Raw genomic sequence first — 13,567 nt, forward strand, 5'->3', positions numbered from 1 at the left:
TGTATTAAGCTTTGAATTTTGTGTAGTAAGCTGTGATTTTTCGTTTTAAATTGTAAATTGATTGCATCAAGCTGTGAGTTTTCTATTTAAACTATAAATTGTGTAACACCCATTTTAGTATGAATCGAATTAGGGTTTCAAGGAGTCAAAAGGTTGGATTTTGGAAGAAAAAAACTGTACGACGTGAGTAGGGGTGTTCACGGGGTGGTTCGGCTCAGATAGTAATAAAATTGTGAACCGTGAACACGGGGCGGGTACCTCACATGCACTAACCAACACTAAACCGAATTGCTTAAAAAACTGAACCGAACTGAACCGTATAAACATGGGTAACCACAGTTCGATTCACGGATAACCGTTAAATGTAAACATTTAGTAAAACTATAAACTAAATATAAACCAATTATATATTCATAAATAATTGTTCAACCAATGAGTAAATTAGATATGACTTGTGATTTGCCAATGTTGAACTTTGTGTGGACACAAACTCTCTAAAATACTTTGGGTTACAATCACCTTCTGATATAAAGAAAATAAAAACAGACATGGGGCTAAGTTTTTGGTGCTCCACATCCCTACTTTTTTTAGTCCCTACAAATCAGAACAAATGTGAAAACCACAACCTATATCAAGTACCCAAGAATTAGCATGTGATGAGTTATTAGACATAATAGTGTAAATACCTGCATGGGTGGACTTTATTTTCCCATCCTTGACATCTTGCAAGTATTTGGGACAGCTTCGCTTCGAGTGCCCTTTATCATGACAATAGATGCCCTTTATCATGACACACCACATCAACAGTTAACTCAACGCAAACATCTAAAGACCCGAGATATTAATGGACACTAAAAAAACGTGTTAACAAGCATCGGTGACCTGAGACATTAATAGACATAAAACCAACACAAACTTAAGTTTTTTATTATTTTTTTTAATGGTATTTGCCTATGTGAATTTATTCATTAACATGTTATTATAATTTTTTATTTTAAATTGCCAAATATCAACACTCAGCTCAAGATGAGATATCGGTTCCTATCCGTCTGCATACTGATCTCTCTGCTGGAAGCAACACTTGGCTACCATCGCATCTTCTACAATGGCTTCTCCTCTCCCCCTTCCCTCTGTTGCCCCTAATTTCAAGGTATATATATATGCACACTCTTGCTTGCTCTACATATATATGCGTAGTACGCAAATTGTTGATAAACTCCCTTTACCTGTTACCCCTCCTCGTGTGTTTTGGTACCACAATATAAATGAATACGAATTCTAAAGAGCTCCATGCGTTTCTCACTTTCTCTCTCAATTACAACCAGGGTACTTGTGGTTTCGGTTTAAGGGGTCGTAAATCGAGATTCGGTGTCAGCATTCGTAAGGGATTAAGGGTTTCTGCTGGAGGTAATACAAAAGATTCCTCCATATTTTTTTTTGGCGTAATTCGAACTCTCATACTCGTTTTTGTTTATCTTCTATGAATAAAGGTTAATTTTAATCATTATTTATCTTTGGTGGGATTTTAGTTGCAATGTGCTTATGCCCACCATGTGTTTGTGAAAAATCTAGAAAAAGAAGAGATGTATTTTGAAATGTGCTTATACCTTTGGACCCTTTAAGCTCTTCAAAGCCTATCTTGAAGGATCTTAATTCTTAACCATAGGCTATACCTGATCTTTGTATGCAGATTTGATGATTGAACAAGATGATCTTCTTCTTACATTTTTGAAAGACAGAGAGTTGAATGGAGACTTTATAGCAAAAGTAACTGATAAACTTTGGATGAGGAAGTCAATAAAGATTGATAATATTGAAACAGACTTAACAATTGATGCTAATCAACTCAATGAGGTACTACTGATCATCTAAAAAATGCTATCTTTATGCTATCTTATTTGTCATTAGTAGGTTTGAAGAAATTGTAGCACCAAATTGTGAAGTAAAAACTCAATGATTTGTTTAGAATCATGTTTGATTACTGTAGCAATTGGTTGAAGAAAATACGGGTGGATTCCTCAAACTGACAAGAACAAATGAGTGGCTATTAGGGGAAACCACTGCACCAATAAACAAAAAGATGAGAGCTAAGGTATTGAGCTTTTATTTCATATTTCCAGAATTATAAAAAAATGATGGATAAAAATATTTTTCTAACTTGTTTATATTTATAACAGGAACAACGTGATGATAGTGAAAGAAGAACTAGACTTAACCTACTTCAATATGAAGCTGTATGAAATATAGATTTAGCCACTAAAGTATTTATTATAATAATCATAAAAAATAATAGTAATTGAGTGCATATTGTTACTTTTCAGATTAAAAGGGAACTTTTTCTTCTAACAATTGCTATTGGAACTGCATGTAGTGGATATTGTTTAGTAACTTTTTCCATCCAGGTATTCAAGTAGAGGTATAATTTCAGTCATTTCTGATTTTTCATACACATGCTTTTTAGGGCAAGTTATATCACACTTGCATACAATCACAATTATAGAAAAACAAAAGATAAAGCTTAGCTTACATTATTTTCTTCTAATTTTGATATTTCTTTATTTGGTTCATGAAAAAAGAAATTATGATAGCTTATGGATGAAATGAACTTATGAAATCTTCCTCCTTTTTGCTTATAGGCTGCTGTGAGTTATGCAACAGGAGTACTTTTCAGGTTACTTTAAAGTAATTTAATTGCTTGATTTCTTGTTTTATCTTATTTCTTAGAGAAACACACTTTGTAGAAAAAAAAATATATTTTTGTGATGGATTTTGTAGCCATAAAGTGACCTTTACAAAGTATGTTGCTATTTTTAGCAGGTTTGGCTAAAAATCAAGATTCAAAATCAGCTTAAGATATTAAAAGTCTCTACCTAATGTAGTGCATAATGTGCTGAAATCCTTGATTGAATAGGATTTACATTAAAAAAAAAAAACTAAATAACCAAAAACTAAAAGGATCTTCAAGGTTAAGAAAAAGTCAAAAATGAATCCCAAAATGATCTTCAAAATTCCTTGAAACTAAGGGAAAAATACAGAAAAGAACTTGTACTCTCACATTTTTATTAATTTTAGCCAGTTAAATATTTATGTAATGATCAAACCATTATGCATTTTTTTAGGGTTAATCTCAAAAAAGGCCTTATATTTTGTGTTTTTTCAGTATTAAACCTCAAATTTACCTTTTGCCTGAAAAAGACCTTGTATTTTTTTTTCATTTTTTCCGAAAAAGCCCTCAACTTTGTGTTTTTTTTTTCCGAAAAAACCCCTCAACCTTCTAAATGCTTCCAAATCAACCCTCAAATTTTTTAGTTTTTCTCGAAAAACCCTCACATTTTACATTTTTTTTTTTGGTAAAAAATAAATTTGAGGTTTAATCCGGAAAAAAACAAAATTTATGAAGTTTTTTTTTTGAGATTAATCCTTTTTTTAACCTTTAAAAAAACAATTGTACCGATTATCCTATATTTATACCAGGAAAAAAAAATACGAAAAAATATGTCTTTTCACCGTATTATCAATTAAGCCACTGAACTATTCTTATAATAATTATTAAAAAAAATATAATAGTTCAGCGGCTAAATCAATAAAATGATAAAAGTACATTGTGCTTTTATGTATTTTTAACCCTTAAAATTATTACTTATTTAGATGATTATTGTATGCAGTTGCTTGTATCTTCAACTTTTGTATCGATATGTTGACAACCTTTCAAGGGAATCAATTCCTAAAATTTTCAGAGAAAGAAAGATCAAAAGGTACAACTATTCGACTTTTTGTAGCTAAAGTCTTCATCTATTTACTCTTACAAAATCCTCCTTTTTGGATATGAAATTTAGAATTGGAATAAGAAGTGATGACGTGGCGGATACTTTTGAGAAAGTGGTGAAGGGTTGCAGCATGGTTTTGTCATCACCACGTCTTGTAATCCCAGCTGCCATTTATGGATTGTGGGGCATCTCTCAACATTTTGCAAATGATTTTTTTCAGGTTTTTAATTTTTTATTTTAATATTTTTACACTACAAATCTTTTTTAGGGTGTGCACTTGCTCTTTATTTTTGTAAATGTATGGAAAACTCAAGGACATTTCTGTCATTTTGCACCCAATAGTGCTTTCTAAAATTGATTGTAATCCCTCAATATAACATATGGAAAACCTAATGCCTACTAGATTTTCGAGAGTCAACACGTTATGTAGTCTAATGACCAAATTGCCCTTCTGATGTAGTTGTTGTTATGGATGTTTTTTTATGTATAGCTTACACCAGCAATGGTAGGGGTGTTTGCATATAAAGCTGCTGCATTGGTTCAAGTTTACAGAGACAATGAAGATCTTCAATTAATTTTTCCTGGAAGTGATGAAGACATGTTTGACTAAAGCTTTTTGTCAAACTTTAATATTTTTTTTTGTTGACTTTCAAGTTGGATGCTTCCCAATGGCTCAACATCTTTGAGGTAATTCAAGTTTATAGAGACAATGAAGATTTTCAATCAATATATATATATATATATATATATATATATATATATATATATATATATATATATATATATATATATATATATATACTCCTGTTGCATGAAAAAAAAAATTGCAACATTTCTCATTATTGCTTGTTTTTCAATAATATTCTTCTCACAAAAAGACTAAAAAAACTAACTGCTTGTTTTTATATATTTCCCTCTTGCAGATCTTTTACATGGAAGAGTGAGAGGTTGCTTGTGGAAAGCCACCGATTACATGTCAAATAAAGTCTTTTGCAATGAGGTTTAGTTGTATATTACTTGTAATTTACATGTTCTTGTGATAATATCAACATCTTAAAACCTTGTGAAATAGTTAATAGGGTTCAATAAACTGCTTCTGAATTCTGTCATTTATGTAACATTGTAATTCATCCATCAATTGAATTGTTCTTTGCGTTATGTGTTGCTTTTTGGTTTCTGACTTTCTTCTCCATGTGATTCATGATAAGTTTTTTGTGACCTTTGTTTTTGGGAATGTTATGCTCTTTAAGCTTGTTTTGTTTGTTGTATATTTTTGGTTTCTTATATTCTATGGTATGTTAGTTGATGACATTTAGTAATAATCTTGTCTTTTTGTAAAACTGGTCATCTATTACTCCAAAATTTGTGTCAATATATACCAGATTTTGTTGACATCCAGTTTCTGGTTTCTAGTTAAGTTAGCTGCATAATGCTAGCATGAAGTCATGAACCATTTCTTTTTGTTATGTTTCTTTTGTGCTTCATAGGTGTGGACAATATGTTAAAAGATCACCGAAAAGATGTCAATCTCACATGTTATGTCACCATTGGTGTTATAATACCAATGGAGGAAAACAATATGTTATAACAACCATTATTTTTTATTTATTTTATTTTTTTGATTTTTTTTATCGATTTATTTCTTTTCTATTTTCTTTTTGATTTATTTCTTTTTTCTGTTTTTTTAAGAATTATAAAAACAAATATAAATTAATAAAACATGCTATTTAAATAAATCCTAAATTAAACATAACATTTAAATATTAACACCAATATTACACGAAAAAAAATATGATAGTCCTAATTTTAAAAACAAAAATAAAAAATAAAAATAAAAAATAGGTTTTTCCCTAAATTATTCATCTTGGTTACCATCGTAAATTTAATGTCAAGTCTTCTTGAAGTTGCATGTGTTTTCGCGTGTCTTGAATAACGACTCTATGTAAATATTTCATTGTCCTTAGTTTAAATTGCACTTGTTTGGATTCCATAGTCAAATACTCCGCAATATTTCATTATTTATCTTGAATCACCATGTTCAACATTATGATACATGCATGCATACTATCTCATAATATTTCTTACTGATATGGTTGTGCCAAATGTCCAACTATGTGCTATTTTGATTTTAGAACTCTAAAAGCACGTTTCACATCCTTACTTGCTCTTCTTGTCGTCTTTGGAAAAAAATTTCTCTCGGTTCTACTGGGTGTCCGTCTTCACGGATGTGGAATATGGTAGATATATTTCATCCATAAGGTAATACCCTAACTTATATTCATTTTCATTTACTGTGAAAGAAGCATCCAATGCCTTTCCTGACAAAAGATCGTTAAATATGGTAACTGATCAACAACATTGGCGTCGTTGTTAGTACCTGCAGCCTTGAAAAAGGCATGCCAAATCCATAAATCTTGGGAAGCAACAACCTCTAATACAAACGAAGGCGTTCCATGATGACCACTTGCATACTAGCCTTTCCATACCACAGGACAATTTCTCCAATTCCAATGTGCACAATCAATGCTTCCAAGCATATCTGGAAAACCATGTCTTTCTTCACTTGACACATATAATTGTTTTATATCATTCAATGAAGGTTTGCACAAATAAACATCACCGAAGGTTTCAACAACACCTCTCGTCCCTTTATACAAACTTTCCCTCGCAGCTCTCTCAGACATTCTCATATAATTGTCAATAGAATCGGGCAACTCCCTCATAAGCTTAATTGACGCAACACATTTATGCAATATTTTAAAAACCGGTTTTTTAGTTGGACCGGTATGGTGACCGGTTTCCGGTTCAACAGCGAGGTCAACCGGTTTCAATACTTTTCATGTTTTTTCTTATTTTCCTACACATACATACATATATAAATCATGAATTTTATTTTTACAAGTTCAGACATTAAAAATACATATAAAAATAAATTGTAGATGAATCCAAATACATTAAAATAACACATAACCATAAGTTTTAGTGTTTTATATCAATCTATATACGTTAAAAAGAAAATAAAATATAATACCGAAACAAAATATAGTTTTAGATGAATACAAAAACACTAAAAAACTTTATAACATTTATCATATGTTTTTATTTAAAGAAAACTAAATAGATTTGAAAAAAAAATCACCAAAGTTTATTATGTAAATGGTTCTATTTCATGTGTTTTTATTTTGTTTAACCGGTTCAACCGGGTTTTTCTGAAAACCGACCGACTCAATTCGGTTCAGAAATCGACATAAAACCAGTGATAGTTGAACCGCTCCCTCCTCTGGTTCCTGGTCCAACCGGTTCGACCGACTGGTTCAAACCGGTTTTTAAAATATTGCATATATGCAACCCTGTGAATCCTCGCTTACCTCTAGCATAATATCTCAATTGAAAAAATTCATGCCTAAACTTAATAGGTAAAAAAATGTATTTATTTTATCTAAAAGCTACATTCATAAATTACAAAAACAGAAAGAAATGATACTTATTTTCCAAGGTGTTGGCTATTCGTATAAACACTTTTTCGCGAACGAAACCTTTTTTTTTAAATCTCTTGCATCATTTTCCGCAAAATAATCATGAACTAGACATCAGCACCTTCTTCGCAATCTATGTTTAAAATCGCACATTGTGTTAGTGGTGGAACTGAATTTGGTTGTAGCAGCACGTTCGTACAATACTCGTACATCATACTGACGAATATATTATCATCGTCATCATCGTTCGATGGGGCGAACAGATCAAACTGATCCATTTTTTTTAATAGAGAAGTAATGAAATTTTATAAAATGTAGAGAAAAAAAGAATGAGGTGAATGAATATGATATAGATTGTATGTATTTATAGGTAAACAAAAATTAATTATTATTACTTTTTTTTAATCTAATATAACCGTTAATGGTCAAAGTCAAAGTCGTTGGAAAAATGTCAAATTTGCCGCCCAAATACGCGTTGCAGCTTGAACAAGCCGTGTCAACGCCAAACACCATAATGCCACCATGGGGCAGTGTTCCTGGCGTTACAACACCGTTGAGGACCCTCCACGTTGACGGCAACAACACGGGTTAACCGTAGTCTTAATTTGTTACATGGGAGAATACATGATTATATCGGATTGAATTGTATAAGAGGGACAATACAAATTTTTTGAAGATATTTTCGATTATGGGAATGCAAAAGGAATTCACATATTTTGTAAATACGACTATCCCATCTTGTAAAGCTATAATTATACTTTGTAATTGTAAGTTATATAAAAAGTTTCATTTTTTTATCAAAAAAATACCATCACTATAAAAAAACAAAACGAAATGAAACTCATCTGTAACTGAAATCGGTCTTTGTCCATTTTTTTGCTTTTTGACCTTTCATCTGCAACCATTTGTATTTTTCTGTCTTATTCACACACTATAATTGAATTTTGTAATACTATTATTCATTTTTACACAACAAAACACTACAATGTGGATCCACCCCTGATCTACAATATCCTCTTAAGTCATAACTAATGCATAACTAAGGCATAATTTCACACCTAAAACATAACTATAAACAAGGATTTGATATTTCACCTCACTACGTTCTAGAAAGAAATCTGTCACCTTTATTCATAAGCTGAAAAATCGCACCCGCCTTTTTCTGCCCACGTTTTGTCCCATTCTGCGAAATATCCACCACGTGCTCATAAACCCCATACTGAAGTGCAGCCAACAAAAGGTTAGAATTGTTCAAACAAAGTTTTAGAAGGACTGCACTTGCACATTCTTTATTCTTCGGGGTCCCTTGTCGCATAAACTTCACAAGAGTTTCAATAAACGAAAGTTGCCCCAATTCCTTCCTCCCATCAGGATGCGCTGCAAGTAGTAAAAGCACCGAAAGAGCTTCATCAACCATGTCTAACCTCTCGTTTTCAAGCATTTTCAGTAAAGGTTTAATGGCGCCACCTTCGATTGCTCTGACTTTGTTTGGATGCGAAAGCGTTAAGTTAAACAAAGCGGTAGCGGCGTCTTTTTTGCCGCGGATTGTTCCTTCGGTTAACAAATTGATCAATGGCGGAATTCCGTTTGAAGCTCCAATCAACGTTTTGTTTTCGTCGATCATCGATAAGCTAAACAATGCTGCGGCGGAGTTTTCTTTAGCTCCGATGGTTCCGTTTTGGAGGATTTCGATTATCGCCGGAATCGGATTCTCTTTTGATACTTGTTTCTTGATTTTGTCGTCGATTGAGAGGTTTAGTAAGGCGGTGACGGCGTGTTCTTGGATTTTGGAATCGGGGTAGGAAAGGAGCTGGACGAGCGGCGGAATTCCGCCGTTGTCGGCGATTAAAACTCGGCTTTCCGGGGATTCTCGAGAAATCATACGGATTTTGGTCACGGCTTTTCGTTGGATTTGTAATTGGCTGGAGGAAAGGTTTTGGATTAGGGTTATGACTTTGTCGGCGCGGGTGATTTTGGGCGGCGGCGGTGGGTCTTTTTTGGGGAGTTGGTAGTTGTTGGTTTCGCACCATTGGAGGATTAGGTTGTGGAGGGCGACGTTTGGTGCTAAGGCGGTGTGGGTTAAATGTAGGCCGGTTTTTGGGCAGGTTTGGTGGTCGGAATCCAGCCATTGTTGTATGCTTGCTCTCTCGTATGTCTGCAATGAAAGATCATAATACAATCATCAATCACCGGAAAATACATCAAAAAATGACAAAAAATTCAAGACTTGGATTAAAAACGACAAAAAATTCAAGACTTGGATTAAAAACTTTAGGTCAAAAAAGTAAGAAAAGAAAACACATGCGAGGGTTGGGGAACGGTGGTGATGGGGTGGTTGATGGTGGTGGTTTGATACGGTGGCGGCGAAGGATTGTTTTAAAAACTTATATAGTACAAGTCATCAATACATTAACTTCGTTAACTTGCATCATTCATACCAAGTATAAATAAAAAATTAAAGTATTGATTTAACTTTGTAAGATTGGCAAAAAGTACCCCTGAACTTTATACCAGATTTGGTTTAATTATTTTGAAATGGCAAATAACGATTATTTTATTATAAAGTTGGATGCCCTTTGTTTTCTTTTGACTTTTTTTTTTCTTTTTCTAGTTGTGTGACCTACTTGTAACTATTATGAAAGGTGAGAGCCTCTTGGAAAGTATTGAGAGCCTCATCTACTAATTTATATGACAAATCGGATTTTTTGTAACTAATTAAAACATGATTACATAAATTCATAAATAAACTCGTTTCATACTAAGTCATTAACCCTAACAAGTAAACATATATACAAAATACAACGTTTTTTTTTTTAAATGTTTTTATCGATTTAGCCACATAAATTGACCGGTGACCAAATCAATAATAATTTGTGAAAGTGCCTTGTACTTTTCTAGATTTTGCCTCGTATCAAAACCAGTAACCAAGAAAAATGTTTTTATAAGTAAAAAAAGAACAAAGTTTAATCACAAAAACTAAAAAATTATGAAAATACGTTGTGTTTTTCTGTATTTTTCCCTGACAATACTATATGACAAAGTAAACATCATAATGCATGGATCATGTAAACTCACCTGACCCGTTGCGACAATGACAGGATCCCTCATCATTTCCAAAGTGATCGGACACAAAAACTCAAACGGAATCGTAATAGACGCGCATTTTTGTAGCGTTCTATTACATGGAGCAGGATCATCAAGAACATTAGCTTGTTCAATTCCTGCAAATCTTTTAAATTTATCAAGAAGATTTATAATCTTTTCAGTTCCTTCAGCGTTTTGTCCTCTTCTTTCTTTCACAAGTTTCCTTATAACAATAGTTTCAACCCTTAATTCCTCAAGAGTGTTTAAAGATAACTTGTTTGCCAATCTTTTAATAGCTTCACATTCAGATATTCGGTCAGTGTCGGCTAACAATACGGTCATCATGTCTGTGGTGAGTTCCATGTCTTGATTATCCATTCGGGGTTTGGCTCTTTTAAGTTGCATACACATTAGCTCCACCTGTAATAATAAGAATATAAGGTTATATTTATTTAATAAATATTCATTTACATTTTTTTTATCTTGTGGATCTCATTTTTATATGGTTGTGGGATGAGGAGAATATTTAGGTCTTTTGCACAAACAAGCCTTATGCATGCCAATTCAATCGTGATGTAACAAATGGGGCATTTATGACAATAATGACAAGCATATGTCTGTTCAAATATAAAAAATGATTTTTTCGTTAATTTGGGCAAAATGTTAAACAATCTGCACTTTTCTGTTTAAAAAAAAAAAAAAAAAACTTGTTGGACTTTACTGAAACTTTTCCCAAAAATTTGGGACTTTTCTGTAGATTTCTCATATTGTACTAGAAAAAATCTACTCAATTATAGCAATGAAATTTGTTTTGCTATAATCATGTAGATTTCTCAAAGTACTATGCTATAATGGGAATAAATGAAAGTATGATGTTATAAATAATTAATGCATTAAATTTAACTACATAATCTCTAGTGTTAAATTGGCAATCAAAGAATAAAATGATTTAGAAAGTTGTAAGCATTATGAATACAATTTAGACGATTTTCAAGTCATTTCACCCTATTCTTTTTAGCCAGCTTTATATCCCTCTTCTTAACATGTTACATGTCACATGGAAAGAGAGTAATATTAATTTAGTATTTAAAATATTTTTCCGGTGAAAAGACCTTGTAATTACCATGGCATAGTTGTAATACCTAATCAGAGGCTACTTTAGCTTTTGAATATTCATAATACTGTAATTTTACATCAATGATATAGATTTTCAGCTAAAGCGTTTTTCATAAATTAACATTACTACTTTATGAAAATTATTCTTATGGATATTGCAGTTAATTATAAGTCATGATAGTCAAAAAGTTAGTCTAATTATGAGATAAATATTAAATCTTTAACTTCAAGATCAACAAGAATGGTTTCAGATTAGAAAAAAGATTTATGACATAATACAATTTGAGCTAAAGAACTACAGAAATCAATACAGGTAAACTTAAATGCAATCACAAAACCCTTATGATATATTCACATATTAAAACTATATTTGAATCAAAAGAAATCAAAAGTAAGACCAAGACAGCAGATAATCAAAGATTTAACAGAAGAACAAATTACCTGTTCTTTAACTTCTTCTGAAATTCCAATTTCTTTGTATGGAAATCCGTCCATTGCATGATTCAATTTATCATAAACACTGTTGAATCTGCTTAGCATTGCATCTGTTTCCAATACCTAAAACAAAATCAAACAACATAATTACATTCACTAGCTGAATTTCAATTTCAATTTCAAAACCTAAAAAGTACATGACACATAAGAAAAGAGGAAAAGAAAGCTAACCAGATAAATTTTGCTTCCAGCATGACAAGTCTTCAACAATTTCTTTGCCAGAATAAACGCTCTTTTCAATCTATGCAAACATGATATACAATCTTCTGGAATCTGTGCATCAAGATCACGAAGCTCTTCCAACAATGGCAGACACTGCCTCAATCGCCTTTGGAGCATTTGGCTCTCTTTCTTCTGCGTTCCTCGAAATTCTCCCATTGATTTAGCAGCTTCGACAATCCCAATCAACTCTTCAACAACATCCCTAACGATTCTGCAATTATTACACTTCGATAACTCCTTTTCTTCTTCCATCGGTAAACCCCCCTTTCCCGTTCTGTCACCTTTTGGATTTCCGATTACTCAAGAAAAAGACCCATCTCGTCATCCAATAACTTAGGGTTTTCATCATGTTTGCAGATTACATCGAGATTATAACGTTTGATTTTGGATTGGAGATTGAGTACGACAGGATTGAGATTGAAGAACAGGGGAAAACCAAACCCTAAGTTGTGTGAATTAATTTCATAATGCAATCATATGAATCAAACGTTATTTTGCGGTCTATATTTTAAAAGTTTGTTATATACGTGTGTAACCATCAATTGTTAATACACAATTACACAATTACATATGCATGCACCATTTACTATAAAAGATGGCAAAACTACAATGCTCTATGTGTTTCACGATGATCCGTAAGACGAGTGTTGAAAGTATGCTCTATGAGGTTGTTTCACTTGTTTGCGAGTTGTAACTTGTAACCAAACAATTTTTGGAGTCTCGATTAAAAACTAATTGAATAATTATTTAAGCTATGCATGATATTTTTGAAAAAGAAAATGAGAAAATTCTTTTAGTTAGAATACTAAATCACACATAGACATGAATGAATGACTGAGTTAATGATAAAAATGATAATTTTATATTTTTGATAGATAGATTGATTATAAATGAGAGAATTATTTTAATTGACTGAGAGAGAAAGAAAGAGATCATTAATCAAGAGAGTGATCATGATTAAGAGATAGATCGTTGACTAAGAAATAGATCATTGGTTTAGATATAGATTATGAATAAGTGATAGATTATTATCGAGAGATTGGTTATGAGAATACCATTAATTGGTAGAAGTAATTGCTACATATGTGAGAAAATGAGTTATTATGTGATTATATGATTTATCTTATTATGTTTTAATAACTGTTATTCACCAAGCCACGAGGCTTATATTTTTGTGATGATCTGTTTTGCAGGTAGATTATTTATGACGCCCGATTTCATCATGTACTTATGGACAATACGACTCTTATGATAACTTCTTATATGCCAATTCGCCAATATACACCAAATTAAATTGTAAATTTTAAATGAGAAATGAAATTTTATAGGGTGTACTTGGTATGAAAACCTAGGTGTTACATGCAAGCTCCTTGATGAAAATTTATGTGTACTGAAAAGATGATGAAA

At 32.1% G+C, this 13,567-nt stretch overlaps 2 protein-coding genes across 2 annotated transcripts; one reads left to right on the forward strand and one right to left on the reverse strand.

Annotated features, from left to right (window-relative positions):
- Positions 1 to 1,005: 1,005 nt before the first annotated feature.
- LOC145085944 (NF-kappa-B inhibitor-like protein) lies at positions 1,006 to 4,925 on the forward strand. Its single transcript, XM_079023640.1, has 11 exons — positions 1,006 to 1,150; positions 1,326 to 1,407; positions 1,691 to 1,854; positions 1,988 to 2,092; positions 2,178 to 2,234; positions 2,322 to 2,402; positions 2,637 to 2,671; positions 3,666 to 3,755; positions 3,837 to 3,987; positions 4,258 to 4,454; positions 4,691 to 4,925. The coding sequence occupies exons 1-10, from the start codon at positions 1,106 to 1,108 to the stop codon at positions 4,375 to 4,377; spliced, it is 930 nt and encodes a 309-aa protein (XP_078879766.1). The 5' UTR covers positions 1,006 to 1,105; the 3' UTR covers positions 4,378 to 4,454; positions 4,691 to 4,925.
- A 3,252-nt stretch (positions 4,926 to 8,177) lies between these two features.
- Positions 8,178 to 12,794, reverse strand: LOC145085945 (U-box domain-containing protein 15-like). Its single transcript, XM_079023642.1, has 4 exons — positions 12,110 to 12,794; positions 11,885 to 12,001; positions 10,319 to 10,747; positions 8,178 to 9,398 (listed from the first exon to the last, which is right to left on the reverse strand). Exons 1-4 carry the CDS (start codon positions 12,410 to 12,412, stop codon positions 8,343 to 8,345), a joined length of 1,905 nt encoding a protein of 634 aa, XP_078879768.1. The 5' UTR covers positions 12,413 to 12,794; the 3' UTR covers positions 8,178 to 8,342.
- Between the last annotated feature and the right edge of the window lie 773 nt (positions 12,795 to 13,567).

The sequence above is a fragment of the Lactuca serriola genome, chromosome 2 (assembly GCF_051521515.1).
Source record: "Lactuca serriola cultivar US96UC23 chromosome 2, Lser_US96UC23_V15, whole genome shotgun sequence".
Lineage (NCBI taxonomy): Eukaryota > Viridiplantae > Streptophyta > Magnoliopsida > Asterales > Asteraceae > Lactuca > Lactuca serriola.